The sequence below is a fragment of the Camelus dromedarius genome, chromosome 4 (assembly GCF_036321535.1).
Source record: "Camelus dromedarius isolate mCamDro1 chromosome 4, mCamDro1.pat, whole genome shotgun sequence".
NCBI classification, from domain to species: Eukaryota; Metazoa; Chordata; class Mammalia; order Artiodactyla; family Camelidae; genus Camelus; species Camelus dromedarius.
The window spans coordinates 47145700-47164735 of record NC_087439.1 but is presented as its reverse complement, the minus strand read 5'-3'; the positions used below and the strand labels follow the sequence as shown (position 1 = coordinate 47164735).

General features: G+C 44.4%; 1 protein-coding gene across 9 annotated transcripts in view; it reads right to left on the bottom strand.

Annotated features, from left to right (window-relative positions):
* RAPGEF4 (Rap guanine nucleotide exchange factor 4) overlaps positions 1–19036 on the bottom strand; it is a 273372-nt gene that overhangs the window by 21080 nt on the left and 233256 nt on the right. For 8 of the 9 annotated variants that reach the window (XM_031451662.2, XM_031451663.2, XM_031451665.2 and 5 more), the window contains 8 exons: positions 13969–14119; positions 12141–12229; positions 11316–11346; positions 11021–11099; positions 9766–9912; positions 7897–7994; positions 2858–2983; positions 2270–2448 (listed from right to left, as the gene is read on the bottom strand). In XM_031451662.2, coding sequence (XP_031307522.2) covers positions 2270–2448; positions 2858–2983; positions 7897–7994; positions 9766–9912; positions 11021–11099; positions 11316–11346; positions 12141–12229; positions 13969–14119 — 900 coding nt within the window. Of the gene's footprint in view, positions 1–2269; positions 2449–2857; positions 2984–7896; positions 7995–9765; positions 9913–11020; positions 11100–11315; positions 11347–12140; positions 12230–13968; positions 14120–19036 lie in introns of those variants that run through there. The other variant, XM_064484913.1, reaches the window with a different exon arrangement.

Sequence of the window (19036 nt, the reverse complement as noted above, 5' to 3'; positions counted from 1 at the left end):
GTCAGTCATGCTGATCATTCTGAATCTGTATTTATGCCCTATTAGCTTTTATGAACATATATTTGGGAATAAGAATATTGGGGGACAAGGCTGAAGGTTCTTATTAGAATGGCAATATTTAGCCCAGTGTTTGGTTTAACTTGAAAAAGAAAAAGAAATCTTCAACTTCTTCATACCAAGCTCCTTGCAAAGGGAAAGAATCCATTTTGCAGTAAGCGCAAATCCTTTACCACAAATCAATATGGTTATCTAAGTTGACTGCATTGTAATTAAATCTTGTTTGGATTAGCATTTTTGCAAAAGGCTAATCAAATTGTTGCATTGGCTGCCTGTGTGCTCTTAGCAGAGGCAGCAAGCAGTGATTCTTAAATGATCTGTGTGGAAATGGGAAACAGATTTAGAGAAGCTAAATCTCTGTCACTGGTGAGGAAGCAAGCAGGGGCCTTCACCGTGCAAGGCTGGTGGCTCTCAGGTCAGGGGCTGAGCTCAACTTCAGAGACCCCGGGGCTGAAGGCAGTAAGGAGGGTCAGGGACACGTTTGCCTGTGTCCTACTGTGTGATCTTGAAAGGACACACAGGACAAGAGTCCTGCATTTCTGGTCACTGCTCTGGTCACTGTTACCAACTCACTTTATCACCCTTGGTGGGTCCTGAAATTTCTCTAAGGCTCTGTCTCCTCACCTGTAAACGGGGATGATAACATTTGGACCCCAAAGTTTGGGGCAGGTCAAAGAGCTTCAATAGGATGGGCTAAAGTTCTCTAAAAATATCATGCAAAACAAGCCAACTGATGCTAGGTTTAGATCTCATTCATGTAAATCTTGGTTTCAGAGTCGACAATCTTCTCCAGCTGAGGTGTGTAAAAAGTTCTACTGTCGGAGAACACAGCTTAAATAACTGTTAAATAATACAAGCCAATTTATTCTGAAAGCCAAATCTACCCATAATCAGAAGGAAGAAGGATAAGAAAGGCAAAAACATTAAAAAAAAAAAATTCCTGAGTTTTTGAAAGCTTCTCCTAGGCTGCCTCTGTAAAACAGCAGGATTAGGCCCCCAAAGGTTTTCTGATCACCATGGCTGTGTGCAGAGTTCATCTCTCTTTCCCTGTTGCACGTGGCTCTGCCAGGCTAAGGTGAAGACAGAACGTTCTCCTCGTAACAGGGAGCACATACTGTCACAGTTCCACTGTCATCTCCTTCCACACATGCGAAGGCATCTGTCCCTTGCAACAACGCTATTCAGGCTCCTGGGGAAAGTGGCTACACTCTGAACCAGATATTCACAAGCAACATTTTACCAAATCTTTCTTCCACAAGGCAGCTCTTGCCAATTAAGAGATACCAGCATTTGGGTCCATGGGATACCCCCTCCCAATTTCTGGCAAAATAATTCAAGGCATTTGGCAAGCTGATATGTGCAAGATGTCAGGCAGCATTTGCTTCTTTGTTTAGCTCTGGAAATCAGACTCTGTATGGGATCTAAACTCTTTGGCTCAAGAAAATTGCCTAGCTGGGGTCACTTACGCTCCCCACTTTCCTGTGCTAGCACTCCCTGCATTTAGAAGGGAAAGAAGTCTCCCAGCCACCAGCCGCATTTAGCGTTTTATTTTTAGCACTGTGGTGATACCAAAAACATGGAAGTAAACAGGAGGTTGTCAGGCATGTCTAAATAGCAGGAGAAGATTAAATTCATGTCAGGGAGAAATCTAACTGGCCCCTGCAGTAAATAAATTGTTTCCCATGAAGTGCTATTAAATAGAATATTTATAAGATGCTGGCTTTTTCTGATGTTTATGGAGATGATTTTCATGGGCCTGGTTAGCCTGCCTTTATGCATTCTACCGATTTTATTCGGAGTTGCATGCGCCATTGTACCTGCATGTTCCCACTGCCCTCTACTGGCGAGAATGCGTCATGTTGGACCTCGACTAGCCCAAGCCCTTTAGACAGAGCTCTGTACAGCAGAACTTTGTCTGCTGAAGGGTCTCTTAAACCGAAGGAGGCACAAAGTCTGAGTCACAGCAAAATGAGGTCACAATTTTAACTCGAGCATCAGTGCCATAAAATGTTAATTCACACACTGATGTCAAATATTACAAAAGCGACAAAATACATCTTTCACATGAGTTCAGTGATTCTTAAGCCCCTGTGGTTGGTCCCGGTGCATGAGGAGATTTTATATCTTACTTTTCTTTTTAAGGCATAAACAAAGGGAATAACATGAAAACCCAGCTCAAATGCTTTTCTCTCCCCAGGCGGATGATACTTACTGGGCTGCTATCTTAATGAATTTTTTTAAGAGCTGAACACGCTTGCTGGGCTGGGAACAAAGGCAAATCTCAGTGACAACCCAAAACTGAATTTCATTAAACCTCCTCAGGAACAAATCCAAGTTTGCTGTGGTCTTTTTAAAATGATGCCTTCCAAACGTGTGATAGATTAGCTCCAGCTAGAAGAAAGAAAAATGATGTCACATCTTTGGTTTTGAATCAAAACACCCGCTCGGCTTCTCCATCTGATGTGACAAATTGCTATTGGTCAGCAAATGTGAATACGATCGCAGACGGGGATTCAATGAACTTCAACTTGAAAATCTGAAGGGCTCAATGAGGCTTGTTCAATATGTAACTGGAAAGTAGGTGCAATTAGCTTAACATACTCAGGAAGATAGCGCTTGCTGTGAATCATGAAGATTTTTCTTTAACACTCAAAGACTTCATAACAGGCTTTATTAATAAACTCAACAGTTAAAAAACCTCTCAAGTGGTTTCCACATTGCAGCACGTGTTAACATTTGCAGGGTGTATCCAGAGTTGCTATGGTACCTACGGAGGGACAGTCTCAGCGGAGCACCTTACCTCGTGCACACAGTTGAAGAGTTCCCAATCATAAATCGTCATCTGGTATGCCAAGTCTTTGGAGCTCATCAGTTCAAAAGTTCCCACTGTTCCAACGGTTGGGCCCTCCTGCTCTGGCAAGGGAGTCTACAAATAATAATGCAAAGCATATATCAGAACCTCAAAACAGAATCTCAGAACAGACAAGCTGAACGCTGTAAGGAGTTTCTGAGGGGAAAGGATTCTGGAGATGCTTTCAGGAATATCTTGAAACTTTGATTTTACCCCGAGGAGAAATTGCTCTGAATGCTCACTTGCTTCCATGCCATCCATATAGTCGTCGTCATCACTCGAATCAGTTCCACGGGCTGAAAAACGTGGCCCATGGCAAACAAGATTCGGTGGAGACAGACCTATGGAGGTTCTCTTCTGCGTGGGCCTGGGAGCCCCCTGGAAACAATTCCTTTTCCCTGGTGAACTTGAAAGAAGTTCTTGGGGACTTTTTCCTCCTATTTCCCGCTGAAGCTATTCCAAAGCAGATGCTGGCATGGTAGCTTTGGATGTTTAGCCACAGAGCTCCTTACTATCGCAGGGGCTGGAGACAGGGGTAAAGTTGCTGCATCTCCATCGCCTATAACACACCGCCCGGGGTTACCAGGCGACAGAGGGCTCTGTGACTACATGTGATCACACCTGCTGTCCGCTTCCTCCACTTTCTGAGAGGTGCAGAGCTAGGGGTGCTGGTCATGTGGTCACGGTGTTTCCAGCCAGTCACCAGAAGGCTAAACTCCGCCACCCTCTGGAAAACCCCTGGCCCAAACTTTCTATCCGACTTATCTCATTTTTATTTTATAAGAGACGAGTTATGGTGCTTTTCCTAAATAAGATGAATGATTTGTATACATTAGAAACTTATGTATAATATATTAATACCCACTGACCTACAACAATATGTTTAAAGTTACAAAAGTCACATGAATTAAAAGACAACTCCCCCAATACGATGCTAAGCCTATTTGGATATTCAGTATGTAGGTTGGAAGTACTAATATGGTTCGCGTTCTAGCATCATCATTGCCCACAACCTTTACATTCTATAAATGCCCACTGCATCCTACGCATTTGAAAGTTTGCAGTTTAAAACAGGAGGCAGCCTTGAGCGGCAAGTCCAGCACTGCACGTCAATCAACAGGCATCTGCTGGCATTCATCTGCACGTATAAAGGGACAGAAAGAAGCATCAACACACACCTGACTCCTAGATACAGGGAAAAACAGGTAAGGAAATCTGAATGGGCTGTTTGAGAGTCAGTAGGCTATGGAATGAATGTGTGGCCTGGAGAGGTTCTTGGAGAAAGAAGCTGGGCTGTAAAAGATGAAACAGACCAAACTGGGTGGGTTCAGAACAGCAAGGTTTCCCCTGAGTATCCAGGATGGTCTGTCATAGGTTGAAGGATGGCAAGAGAGCCATAAAGGTGGGGAACGCCGTTGTGAGACTTTCTTGGCAGGAACAGGGAGCCCAGGGGAACCAAATAAACAGCTTGAACAGCTTTAGAAAGTCTCTGAGTGCTGGAAGCGGCATTAGGGTTTTGTTACAGATCAGGTGAATGCTCTCTAGAGAGCACCCCACTTTGACTACATAGACTTGGCTCGATTCCCCAATCTCATGACTGTCCGTTTCTAGCTCTAATGCGCTGGGGGCCCAGTACCTAGTACTTAGGCTTGTTCAGAGAATTGGATGGAAATAATTTACGTGCAGCATGTAAGCATGGTGTCCAGCACAAAGGAGGCCCCCATCATCCCTCCAAGTTGGTTCCACTCTCAGACGTGCTGCACCGAGACAGACGCAGGGAAGCGTGATGAGAACAGCACCCGCATGTACAAGTGCACCCTGTTGTTCCTGGTTCACTCTATGCAGGGCACGAAGAGCCGGGAAGAAAAACCATTACCCCAAAGTTTTAAAACTTAGGGAGCTGACCTGAAGCTGATGGGCACGTAGCATATGGAAGCAAAAAAGAAGAATGGTTTCAAGCAGGGTACGTCTCAGGTTAAAAACATTGGGGCAGGTTTTAAATGCAAGGTGTAAGGCCCCCTCTCAGGCTCAGCTAGGCTCTCCGCATTCTGCCTTCCCTCCTGTCTGCGCCACGGGGACCACAGCCCCTCTGAACACTGTGGACCTGCCCTCCCACTCTGTTCCTTGTGTTTGCACACTCCTGTCTGCCTAGCTCCTTATCTTTTCTCCTTGAGGTCTTACGGCTTTTCACAGAGAGGATAAATGAACCCATCAACTACAGGGAAGATGCCATAAAATTCTTTTAGTCGTGGATGCTGGTCCATCACCCTGAATCCCTTTTGAGAGAAAAGGAGAAACGCCTCTCTCTCTTTTTTTTTTCAAGTGAGCAGGGCTCACCAAGCCCGCCCCCTTTTTGGCAAAGGGCAGGCTGACCCCTTCTGTCCATGAATCACCAGAGTCTATCTGAGCAGCAAAGAGGGCTCTTCTACCTCAAGTGGGGAATTTACACCCAACTGTGGGTCCCTGAGGAAGCAATGCCTTGGACCATTTTCTCATAGATATCCCTGTGGACATTTCCTTCAGATGAAGCAGAGCAGAGGCTGTGTAGGGTCTGCTCTGCACAGACAGATCTGAAAGGTGCCCACACAGAGGCACAGAATGTCGACAGACTCCCTCTTCCTCTCTCCGCTCTTTTTCAGAGCTGAATTCTTTCTTAAGCCCAGATGGTGGTGATTGGGAGAATAGCACTGTTACCCTCCCATTTTCCAGATGAGAAAACTGAGACAGTAAAAGGATGGGCTGACTGACACTGGCAAAGAGAAGGCTAAAGGAAGCTGCCACCCCAGCATCCTCTTTCCTCGTGCTCCCACACTTCTGTGTCAAGCTCTGCAATGGCATTTGCCACACTGGATGCTCGTTACACTTTGGTGTCCCACACTGCCCTGTGAGCTACCTGAGGCACAAGAACCGTGGTGGATTCATCTTCAAGACCATCCTAGAGTCAGAATTATCCACAGTGCCTGAAATGGTATAATAGAGGCCCTAAACAAAAACCTAAGGAACTCGTGAATGGATAAAAGTAGAACCAAATTACAACGGGGTTTTATTGTAGTTTGCTCTGTACTAACATTTATGCTTAAAATGTCAAGAGAGTAAAACTCTAGAATCCAAGCCCTTAAGCAACTAGGATAAACTGCTGGCACTCTGCTAATTCTAGACAATGCTTTAGCACTGTGATGCGCTCAGTCCAGGCTGTTTGTGTTAGTTTCGTCTCCATAACTTGACCGGAACTACCATAAGGACAGGGGCTCCGGGACACTGGTCCAGTGTCCCACAGAAGCTAGCACTTCCTAAGTATGTGTTGATGGATCAGAGGTTTGGCCAACATTCTGTTCTGCAGAGTCATCCTTCATACGACTCTTCCTAGAAGGACCGTCCTCAAAGAAATCTTTAGAAAGCCGGAAAAGAAGCTCCGTGCCTACAGTTTTGTGAGGCAGGTAAGGCTGGACCCGTCCTTAGTGTGATGGTGTAACTGCCACCTGGTGAGTGACAGAGCACAGAGCAAGAAGTCCAGCAAATTCACGTCCCGGGCACTTGCTGCCGAGTAAATTCCTTTCAATTACTCGGGCCTTAAAATGGAAGACTGGCGAGGACTAAGAGCTTGTAAGGCTGCAGGATTGTGCGCAAATAAACAGAGGCTTAAAAAGTTAGGACATCTGCCCCACAGGGAGCTGGAGCCAGTCCACACTCTCCATCTACACACCACGTCGCTGGGCACTGTGGCCAAGAACTAGCAGGCGAGAGAGGCCCCAGCGCTGTGTGGCAAACACATCACGCAGCACCTTCAGTCGGGCTCCGGCTGAACTGGCTTTGACAGCTGTCACTTCCAGGAGAGGGCGCGACAACTCATTTACGCCATATCCCCCCCACCAATCCCTCAATGTTGGGGAATATGTATTTTTCAGAAAGCAATGAAGGCAGACGATGAGAAATAGCTGAAGAGGACTGTGAGCAGATTCAGATCGTACAGCACTGAGGGGGTGCTACAGGGGGAGCAGTCGGGGAACTAGTGCCACATCTGCTAAGTTCCTCTGCAGCTGAATTCAAGCTGTCACCAAAGTCCGCTTAAGTGTGCTACAGTCAGAATCATGATGAGGCTAGAACCTCATAGCTCTCAAAAGTCCAAGGAGGGGAATCTTGATGTATCTGTCATGCCGGATTTGATTAAACTGGGACGCACTCGTGCATCACTTACGTGGGTGAATTCTCCCCCTAAAATGGGATGCTGTTTCCCTCTAGTGCCCATGCTGTGCTTTGCTTGGTAAAGGAGCCCTGTGCATCTAAAGATGGAAGAGGCTAGTTCTCTCTGCTCTGAACTGGCCCCCCAGGCTTTCTCAGATGTTCTGATAGCCACTCAGTTCCATGCCTAACGGCTATGGGAGAAAAAAATGAACCCTACTTCCTGCATAAAGGAGAGAGGAAGAGTCACTCAGTAGCAGGAGCTGATTAAGCCTTTCCTCACAGCGAGCCATGTGTGGCTGCAGACAGGTGTTTTGGAGACTTGGGGAAAGTGGCTGGCCTCTGATACTTCATTTGCAAGATGGAGAGAGCCCTTTCAGGGAACAGCGTTTTCCTTGGACCGGAGGGTTGCTCCGCCATAATGCACTTCTCCATCCCCCTAAGGGGTAAGATAAATCACCACGTCTCATCTTTAAAAAAATTATTTCTATCCTGGTCTCTCAGTATTCGGGTTTTTAATATTAATATTTAAATTGGGGACGTTTCAAGGAGGTGAGTTACTAAAGAGTTCTGAAAGCTGAATTATGTCCCAGTAGTGGTGCTACTTGGCTAACTTCCACAAAGGAGAGTCTAAAGCTCAGAGCATCTCAAATGAAGCCCTGAGGCTTATCTAATTGACTGCAGAAGAGAAAAAGACAAGTAGCATTCAAGATTTTTTAGCAACCAGGTTCAATGTGACTGCAAAAATTAAGCTCCAGACAAATTTTTCTGATTGCAGATGCTGCTCTGAGGAGGCTGTCCACACCTACCAGTGAATCGAACTGCTCTCGCGGGCAAGCAAACAGGCGTCCATTAATGGTGAGCGTCGTAAATACTGAAACATCATTAGGTTTGAGCACCACCTTTTCTGTGAACATAAAAAGCGTGAGATTGCCTATTAAATGCATCTGAGATTTGCCGCACTGCCCTAATCACACCAACAAATTGCCAGCTTGGTGAATTACCGGAACATCCAGAGCGACTGCATAAAATACAGTCCTGACGGGACCCATTGGATAAAAAAGACACAGCATTCATGCAGGCACACAACACTCAGGATGCCATCAGAAATGACCACAAAACCAGAATGGCAATACCCAAGGGTCAATTCACCCAGTTCTGCATACCAAAACCACACTTGCTATTTAAAAAAAAAAAAAGTTATGTTTCTAGATGGTAATAACACCCAGCACCTTGGAGTTGGAAGAATCACTTTTAGAAAACTTGGGGGGCAGTTTCTGAGATCCTACATGACTTCAGATGCAAAGTGTATTACTTTTTTTTTCACTCATTCCCTAATTTGGAGGGCAATTGTATTTATTACCTAGGTTAAGACTCCTATATTTAAAAAGTTAATGCAGACAATAAATATTTATTTAGCATTTAGGACTTGCTGGACACTGCTCTAGGCATTGAGGATGCAGAAGGGAACAATACAGAAAAAAGCCCAATCCGAAAAGAGCTTGTGTTACATCAGACCTCACGTCCTAGTGAGAGATGCGGACGGTGACAATCAGAGAGTAAGTGGCGAGGAGGAGGAGACAATATAGCCAGGGAGGAGGCTAGGAAGTATGGATAAGGGGGGAGAGGTTACAGTTTTAGAAAGGGCATCAGAGAAAGGACGGAGGGGTGTCCATGAGACGATGATCTTTGGGTGAAGACCCAAAGGAAGGGAAGGAGGCCCCTAAGGTAACTGTGGGAAGAACGTGTCAGAGGGATCAGCGAGGGTACGCATCCTGGGTCGTGTGCACTGGGGACAGGGGTGGGAGGGGACATCTTGGGAATCCAAGATGCACTAAAAAATCCTACATCAGTGGAATCATTCGTCTTCAAACATGGCAGAAATGGCTCACCGATCCTGAAGGACCAATAGTTACCACATCTTTACTGGACAAGTTAACCTCACTGCCCCTCCCTCTGGCTCTCCCTGCAACAGGAGCAGACCTCTCCCAACCTCCTGGCCAGCGTGGGGTGTAGTTCACTGCCTCCTCACCAGCCTGCGAGCAACGCGGGGGCACAGGCTGTGACCAACACACCCTCTCCTGTGACAGCCACACTAGGTGGCCAATGAATATATGACAAATGAATAGATGACATTTCAGCAAAGCACAGGGTTGTCAAGTCATCCCTGAGGGAAAATGTTCCTCGTTTCATTTGATGAGCTGAGTTCCTGTCCTCTCTACTGGGAATCGAGGGAAACCACCATCGACTGAAAAGAACCAGCCCAGGACCACCTGCAATGTCAGACTTGCGAAAACCCATAGGTTTCACAAGACCCGTAGGTTTTGTCAAGCCAGGTGCCCTCTTAGGATCCACAATTCTCAGAGCGCCAAGGCCTAAAGCTGTTTTGTTCAGAGCTTATGGGAAAAGGACTCTAGGCTGACATCCACCCCAGAGACCTCAGTTCCAGCTGCCTCGGATAGATCGCTTCACCTCTTTCTGCTTCCGACAAGATAGAGAATAGTAGACACGAACCCAGCCCGCCTCCGACTGTATTTACTTCCGTCACTTGTGGGTGCACACACAGCACCCGTCTGTCCCTTTGGGTCAGCCTGGAAAGGCCACGCTAACTCCTGGCAGGGTTCTGTTTGGACGAGATATTCCACCTTGCAGAAGCCCGAGGTCTTTAAGGCTCTTACCTCCCCCGGAACTCATCTTGACGATGATCAGGCCGTCCCCAGAGCCTAGTTTGTCGGCAACTGCACTGAGGACCTCCTTCACCGAGGCAGCCACTGGCACCCGGATGGTTGTGTAGGTGTGGTCCATGCAATAGACTTTAAACAGCACTATTGAGAAGACAACAATATGGGAAATTGGTATTGGGAGTTCATAACCTATGCAAAATGTGCAGACATCCTCCCAAATTTGCATCATGTTGCCATTTTTACGATTTCTATTTATTTGTACTGATCTATGCCTGTCCCCTCCTGCAACTCTTTACCTGAGCATCAGTCTAAGAACAGACCACAGCTGCCAGCCCCAATCATAAAGATCACAACAGGTATTTGAGAAAAACCCACAGTTAGGTCATGGGGAAAAAAATGAGAAGCATGTTTAGGCTAACTTTCTGGGTCTGCAAGCCTTTCTTTTTTTGTGTTGTAGGCTGATGGCTAGATGCCTTATGCCTGGTGGGACAGGCATAAGGCATCAGGACGACTGTGGGACACCACCATCCACACCCCTGCAAACAGGAGTGCTTCCACCTGGGCCCCAGATGAGACGCTGAGATTCCCGCTCACTCGTTCACTGGTCGGTGTACTCCAGGGCCACGGAGCTTGGGTGGCACCCCCATGCTCGCCTCTGAACACACAAATCCTAGAAGCAATTATAGCTACTGAAATTCTTGAGTTTTGGGCAGCCCTAAATCACGAGTCATCCGTGCTTAAAATGAAGATTCTATCATTATTATTAATTTTATTTTGGTTGTGATTCTTGGGAGAAATCTTAACCGATGACAGCCAGCCTCTGTGCCTCCCTGAGGGCTGCCCACAAGGTTGTGCTCAGGGCCAGAGCGCCCTCTCTGGGCGGAGCCCTGCTCTGCAGGTGACCCTGGCGCTCCACGTCTGCAAGGCATCTCCGAAGTGCCAGACACCCTCCTACCACCGTGACCGCTGGTCCCTGAGATAATCTTTCTCTCCTACAAGGAAAGGTGGCGGTGGGGGAGAGGCAGAATCAGGGAAGTGTGAACAAGCACCTCAGCTCCAGGCGCTGAGTTCAAGAACATAAATAACTAGAATGCAAAAGGGTACCTCCAAGCAAACCACCGGAAGTACAAAGGGACAGCCAAGAAAAGCTAGTCGGTGGGTCCAAGGGGGGGGGGGGACTCCCAAGGCGGAAGGTTTTATTCTGACTTTAAATAATCTCCACAACCAGGAGTTGGAAGAGAATTCTCACCTTCATCAGAGCCTCGGATGGGCTGGCGCTTCTGGGCTCTCTCGTCGCCTGTGTTGAACTGTTGCAAAAGAACTTTGTGCTGTGAAAAGAATAACAGCAACTGTCATGGCGGGGGCGATGCATGAGTGCAGCTCAGAGGACACATGCCTGAGAAGCAGTCAGAGTCAGGAAGTGAAGCAAACGTATTTTGTTTTTGCAAAAACATCACCTGTATATATTGCAATACAATATTCCTGGAGAATTGTGATTCTCCAGGACCCAGACAATGAGGAAATCCTAATCCTTTGCCACTGACCTTCTTTTGTGGAGTCTTTGCATCTTCTGAACTACGAGAAAGAGAGAAAGCACATTATTTAATACTGTTGGTACTATTATTTTAAATTGCTTCATTTGCATATAACTTTAATCTTATGTTAGAAAGCGAAATCACAGCATCCCTTCAGGAAGCAGTGTGACCCTCCTCATTTTCTTTTTATTTATTTTTATTTTTTGAGCCTCCTCATTTTAATACTGAGAGGCCAATGCAGGGAGGAGACAGCTAAAAGATGAGCGCCTGTCCCAGGCAGATCCCTGGTGGGACTGACGTTAAAATGCAGGATGTCTAGCTCTCAGAGTCTACCTCGCAGCACACACTCTCTCCAGTAATTTAATCACTGGCTCAAAGAACAGCATGTGAAAATCTTCTGTTTCCACTGAGAGGACACAAACATTCACTATCACCAGCTTTGGCAGCAGAAAGTGAATTTCCCATATAAGTAATTCTTAAACTTTCTTGAAATGCCACTGACCATTTTGTTACTGGCTTCACTGCCTCGAACCCACAGGACCCAAATTTACTGAGTTAGACGCCGAAGGAGGATCTCTGGCTCCCCCAGGCTTTCTCTTGGCTGCCGCCCAGCACAGAAGGCTGCTGAGCAGAATCTCGGTCCTTTTTAGTTCATCTGGCCTTACTGCACCCCCTCGCCAAGGCCCAGACCACTCAAATCAGAACACTGCATGGCTGCTGAAAAACCAGCTTTCACCTTCTGGGGGGCAAAGGGCTTTTTGGAAGGTAATGTGACTGAGAGGCAGCAGGCACTTACTTGATGAGAGCACACCCCAAAGCCAAGCCCTTCCTTACATTTGCTTGACAATCTTCTCCAGCTCAGGCAGTTGCTCCTTGAGGGTGGCAATCATCCGGGCATCATCTGATACAGACACATAAAACTCCTGTAATTGGCAAAGGTCACAGGCTTTTAACCAGAACCGCAAAAGGCACACAGCTCTGTAAAGAGCAACAAAGACGTGTCCCTACGTCAGCTGCTTCCCCGGTAACTCCAGACCATGGTTTCATGGACTGGGGACGAAAAAGAAAAAGACAGTGTTACAACATGTCTAAATTCAAAATTGCAAGCGAGAACGAGTTTTGGAAATCAATAGTTTTGGAAGTCAATGGTTACATCACCTTGTAAATGTGATTGATGTCACTGAATTGTACACTGAAGAATGAATAAAACGGCAAGTGTCATGTAGGATGTACTCCCCCACCATAAAAAATTCCAAAAAAATGTTCAATTGCAAATGAACTGTTTATATAATATTTACATGAAAAGCAATGCAAGGCGATGTTTGGAATGGGCCATTTGAAAGTCTACACTTTAAGAGCATTTTTTTCACCTCAATTTTTTTCAGGGAAATTTTAATATTTATTTTGATTATTATTTTAGTATTCATTGTTTATTCAATATTTACCACTGGCCATGGTGAACTGGTGTAAAAATGCTGCCATGGGCTTCAGCACTGCGCTGAAGTTTTGCTAAGTTTGTGCCACTGACTCAGGACTCTTCACTGATGTCCTGGGAACTGTCCGGCCCAGCGGGCAGCAGCAGCAGCTGTGCCCTGCTTTGTGCAGGAGCAGTGGCCCGCCCCGCAGCTGTGGCAGGGGCAGCTTAACCACTACTTTGGCTCAGCAGCAAAATGGTCCTTTACCCAGTAGGCGTTGAGGCCATGACCCAACAGATGACCCAAGCTGCTGTTATTCCTCTCCATTTAGAAACCCCTTCATTCCCCAGCCTTGAGGGACTCTCATAGTCCACCTGCCCTCCCAGCCTCACCTCTCTACCTGCCAAATGATACGATTAAAAAGGAGAGAGGGGATATCCTTTGGATAATTCAGTCTTGAACATACAGACTGATAAATTTTGAAATAGAAGCCATCTTGCCTTTCGCCTGCACAGAAGTAAGGTCCTCATCCCAGTTTCAGAGGACAGAGTGGGTCATCGATGATTAAATGCCCAGGTCGACACAGTAATGTGGGGCTGTAGCCATGGGAAGGGAAAAGGAAGCTCAGCTCAAAGCAGTGTTTACAAAGTCAGTCACGTCCCTACCTCACAGCCCCGGGAATTCCTCAGCAAAGTTACTGCTTCACTCCACTCAAAACTATCTACCATCTGATCTAGTCATGCCACTTTCAGGAGTGTAACCAAGGATGGACCTATTTGCACAAAAATGTTCACTGTGCTATTATTCTCGGAAGGTGAAAATGGAACTGATGGAAGTATTCAACAATATGGGAACAAATAAATTTATCTGTGGCATAGCTACTCAAAGGTCATTAGAAATTGTTATTAGAATGACTGTACTGACATGGAAAAATCATACATAAAGTTAAGTGGAAAAAGCAGCCTGCAAAATGATGGGTACTATGTGATTACAACTATGGAATATATAACAAAGAAAAACACCAAATGAAAATACATTAAAATGCTACTACCGGTTATTGAATTACAGTGGCAGGATAATGGGTGACGCTTTTCTTTACTTTTCTTGTAGTTCTGTTCCAATGAATGAACATGTTAACAAAGTCTAGAATTTGCAATTACAGCTTCACTAAGGAAGCTGCCGTGCCTCTGGGTGGTCTCTGTACTGTAGGGCAAAGTGTGTTCTTAGAAGGGCCGACCCCCACGTACCTCCAGGAAAGCCATTGCCACGTCATCCTCTTGCAGGACGTCTCCGTACATGGCGGCCCACTGCAAGACCAGGCGGATGACTCGCCTCTTATTGTTGAGGGCATAGTCCATCTTCTCCTGCTCTGTACCTTGAGAAGGCTGTGCGTGGTAAGTGCCGAGGAGTCAAGGAAGATACTGAGCCATTTCACTGTCTACTTGCAAAGGCAGAGTGACAAGATTCCAGCTTCGGAAAGCCAGCCTTTTGAACGGATGGAATTCCTTATTTAGCCCCTCAAGAAAACCCCCACCCACATAAAAGGGTTGGGACCAAATGCATAAAAACTCAGCTGGCTTTGCCTTGATAGTTGTCTGAGGAATTAGCCTTGCACGCCTTCACTTGGGCTTGTGTGTTGACAGGATTCTCACTGTGCCTCCCTGCCTGCCCTCCGCCCTGCCTTCACCTCTTGGTGGGGTTATGCTTCCTTCTGTTGCTTGTCTCTGGGGGCCTTGCCACCTTTTGTTGGCTCCCACAATTCTGCACACATCTCTGAAAGCCTCCATTATATGCATTTCAGTGAAACCCTTCTCAGGGGGTATCTAGTCCTGCTGGAGCTGTGACTGATAGAGTACATGGGGAGGAAGTGAGGCCGGAGGAAGATAAACTCACCCAGTGCCAGCACGAGGAAAGGTTCCTGCTGTGTCCGTCTTCCGGTGAGGGACTCAGATAACTTCTTATACCATCCCTTCTTCTCTTATCTAGATCCACAACTTAACTCAGACTTTTTGTGCATTGATGGCTAGTCATCTCAACTACAAGCTCCTTGAGGCTTGGGGTAATATACTATTTATCTTATATTCTGTACCATGCCTAGCATAGCGACTTTTTGTAGAAATTTTACTCATTAATACAACAAAATACTTGATTGAGTGTCTAGTCTATGGGTCTGGTGAAGGTCCCTGCTCTCAGTTTACATTCTCCTGTGGATTACAGTAGGGAGAAGATAGTATGTGACCAAGAAAGATTTTAGATTAGACATACCCTTCCTTTTTCAGTGATTTACAGTAGTTCATATTATACACAATCCGTTCCTAAAACAATTTCCACTGTACGACTTACACTGTAACTTGTGCATAGAGCACCTCAATTAAGGTGTACTTTGTCTTGTGATGAAGCATCGTTCCCTTTCTGCAAGTGAGAAAACTACAATAAAGGAACACAAATGGCCAGGATTGCATCATGAGTGTGCAGGGCTGGTTTTGAATCCAACGCTCCTAGTTCCAAGTAGTTTATTCCCCATTACACAACACCCCTGTGTTTGTACCTGGCCGCAAGCCGGGGCATGTCTTAGCTTACGACCATGACTTAAAAGTCTCTGTAGAAAACCGTCTTGTAGCAGTGCTGTGCTTGGGAGCGAAACCAGTCAAGGGCCATTTCCAAAGGGACTATAAATAATTATGATCAAGGTAAATGACAGAACCTTAAAGCAAAGGTTTACTGCATGTAAATGGGTTGCAAAATGGCTTTCATAAATTGAGCACAAGATTCATAAAAAAGAAAATTGCTCAACCTGTATTGCTACAATTCTCTTTGAGCTTGTAATAAAAAAAAGGGAAGAAAGATCATTTTATGTGAAAATTATTTCTTTTCTGATTAACCCTTTGGTCCCTTGCTTGTATGCATACATAACTCACTTTTTCTTTCAAAAGAATTGCAGTGCTGGGCACTACATTTTGCAGCTATTTGCATAGTCAGGCACATGGCGGGAACCAAATGAGTAGTTCTTGACTCACTGAAAAATACGTTGTACTGGTTCACCCACAAATAGTGTGAGAGAGAGAGAGAGAGAGAGGTTCTTTCCTACTTGTATGAAGCTGAAATGGCTTGAAATATCATGTTGATAGTAAGTAGATACAATTCTAACTTTCCAGGTTATCCTGACCTGACTCAAGGAAGCAATGCAAACGCTTGTATGTTGGATCAGAGATACCAACAACACACCTGTGGCTAATATATAGGGCCCTAGTACAGAATGACTAAATCATCATTGTCTCTGTGGGTCAGGACAGATTTTTCTTGTCTTCTCTCCTGCTGGAGAGAAGTCTTTTGTCTACAGAAATCTGTCTTTTGCCTACAACAAAAGATAGAACACATGATCGGAAGGATTAACATGGTTAATACTTCAAATGTGGGTAGAGCTTTACAATTTATAACAAATATGCTCAATGTGCTTACGTGATCATGTAATGCCCTCCACAAACCTGAAGGGTAAATATTTACAGATGAGGAAACTGAGGGTCAGAGAGGAGATCTGCCCAAGGTTGTTCAGTGAGTCAATGGCAGGGCTTGCAAATCCAGACAGGGCTCTTTCCGCTATCGCCACCCCCATGGCCACAAATAGTGGCTGTAGTGACTACACATTGGTGTTCGGGTTCATGAAATTAGTAAGAGTAATTCCATCTGGGAAGCAGAAATCCTAATGGGAACAAGAGTTCTCTTTCTCCATCTTTTGTCCGTCTTTCCTTCCCTCTTTAATTTTTTGCTGAAGTTCCAAGTTTCCTAGAGCTGACTCAGCATATCCAGTCCCTAAACCATGGGCTGAGCGCCCACCACTCTTCATGCATAACTCCACAACCTCCTGGGAGCTAGAACTGACTGGACCCAGAGGGACCAGGAAGAGGCTTTCTCTTTTTTCTCATGAAAGTTAAGTACCTTTGCCTCTGGAAAAACAAAAGGAAGCACTGATTTGTTTCACAAAGTCTCCCCTTCCAGGTGTTTATTTACTAAGATGGAGTTGGGAGTAATAGTACTTTTATAGCTGAATCCAGGCATGTGCTCAAGGATTCAGCCCTTCCATGGGCAACATACCATTCCATTCCTAAAAAATCTGCTGAATCGAATTCTTAGGGGACACAGATAAGACTTTACATGTACTTGATTATACCTGAAATGGTTACAAGTGAGGTGCTGGGGCTTCTGTTTATTCCCATAGCAATCTCCCCAGGCTTTTAGGATATTTATGTGATTTTTAGATTTTATTTAACTCCTACAAAAAAGAAGAGGAGAGAGAAAAAACTATATTCCCCTCAGATAGCAGCCAAAGAATAAAGAACGTCTTGTCTCAATGTGATGTCAAAAATGCAACCTAACAAGAGTAACATTTCAAATATAGTATGTTCATAAATTCACACACATCAGGAGAGTTTTTGTGGCTAAAACTGGAGTAGTAATGCATCAACCATTTGATGGAAAAAGTCCTATGTGGAATAAAAATCTCTCTTCCAGCAAGAGTAACGATTTAGAAAGGATTATCAATGCATACCGCACACACTTTTACCATATGAAGAACACTAACTGAAATACGTACTTAATGTCTGTTTCAAAAGTAGATTAGTAGAGAATATCAAATACATAATAATCCAATAATTTTGTCAAATGATCGGGAAATACTTGTATAGAATAAGGTCATGACTCCTGATACCATGACAAGAAGCAGTATGGCTGCTTGAATTCATGGGAAAAAGTCACAGGAAGATAACATGATTTGGGCATCTGATTCTGGTATCTTATAAAAAGCTAGTTAAAAGTCTGAGAGACTCTGGAATTATTTATTGGATTGTTACTTTTAACATGATTAAGAAAAGGCCATAATAGTCAAAGTGGCCAAACTCATCACTGATATACTGAGCTGATTTCAGATGATTCACAGAATCATAGAATCTGAGTTGCAAAAGCCCTTTGATTGTATCTCCGTCAACTCCACCATTTTAGAGGTAAGGAAACTGAGGTAGAATGAAGTGAAGTGATTTTTCAGAATTTATCGATGAAATTCTTGGAACTAGAACTCAAGTTTTCTTATCATCCTCCCCAGTACTTTGTTGACTTGTTTATGTTATTATGTTTGTTTAATATTAGTATTTCTTTATCCAAACATATGTTACGGAGCAGATTTAGGTGACTTAGAAGTTTGCTGGATAACAGGGAAATCCATCTGAGATGTAGAAATGATCTCTCCAAATCCTCCAAGAAAACAAAGTACATCCAGAAAACCAAGAGTTAACTGCTGCAGCCTTGACAATCTGACAGTCAGGGAGGCAAGGGATTGGATTCTTCATGTCTGAACCAGAGCCTCTCTGCTACAGTTTCAACCAGCTCTCTTGTCCAATGCCTGTCAATTCAGAAAGCAGTGGCTCACCACTACTAACCAGACCAGGCATTCTTAAATCCACTGATGATTCAAATCCTCACTGGAGGTTTCTCTTGTTATGGTAATAAGATTTTCACCATCTGGGAGCATTAAATTAGAATCCTTAACAGCATGAACCAAGTCTTTTTAAAAGAACCGATGTATAGTCGATTTATAAGGTATTAATTTATGGCGTACAGCATGGTGATTTAGTTTTTTTATATGTATATATATTCCTTTTCCTATTCTTTTTCCTTATAGGCTATTACAAGGTTCTGGATATAATTCTCTATGCTATACAGTAGAACCTTGTTGTTTATCTATTTTATATACTGTAGTTAGCAGCTGCAAAGCCTGAAATCCCAATTGATCCCTCCCCATTCCCTTTCCCCTTGTTTGTTTTCTATGTCTGTGAGTCTGTCTCTGTTTTGTAAATAAGTTCATTTGTGTTATTTTTTTAGATTCCACATATAAGTGGTATCATATGGTTTTTTTTTCCTCTTTCTGGCTTACTTCACTTAGTATGACATCTCCAGGTCCACTCATGTGGCTGATAATGGCACTATTTTATTTTAGGAACTTTGTCTTAAACTCATTGTGAGTCTCTACACACATTTTCTAATCAAGGACTGGGCACGTGGAAACATAAAAAGCTCCAAATGTTTGTTGAGTGACTGTTAAACTATTCAATGACATTGTTTGGAGTGCCACCTATTATGCAATTTTCTTTAAATTTTCTTTTTTTCAAAAATATCACAACTCTTTAAAACTCTTTGTCTAAATCACTTGAAATTCCATTTTGTTGAGGTATCAAATACAGATCATATGACATTCTAAATAAGTTCATATTCTGTGTCACCCAAATAATAAATGTCTGGTATACCTTTTAAACAGGACCTTTTAGT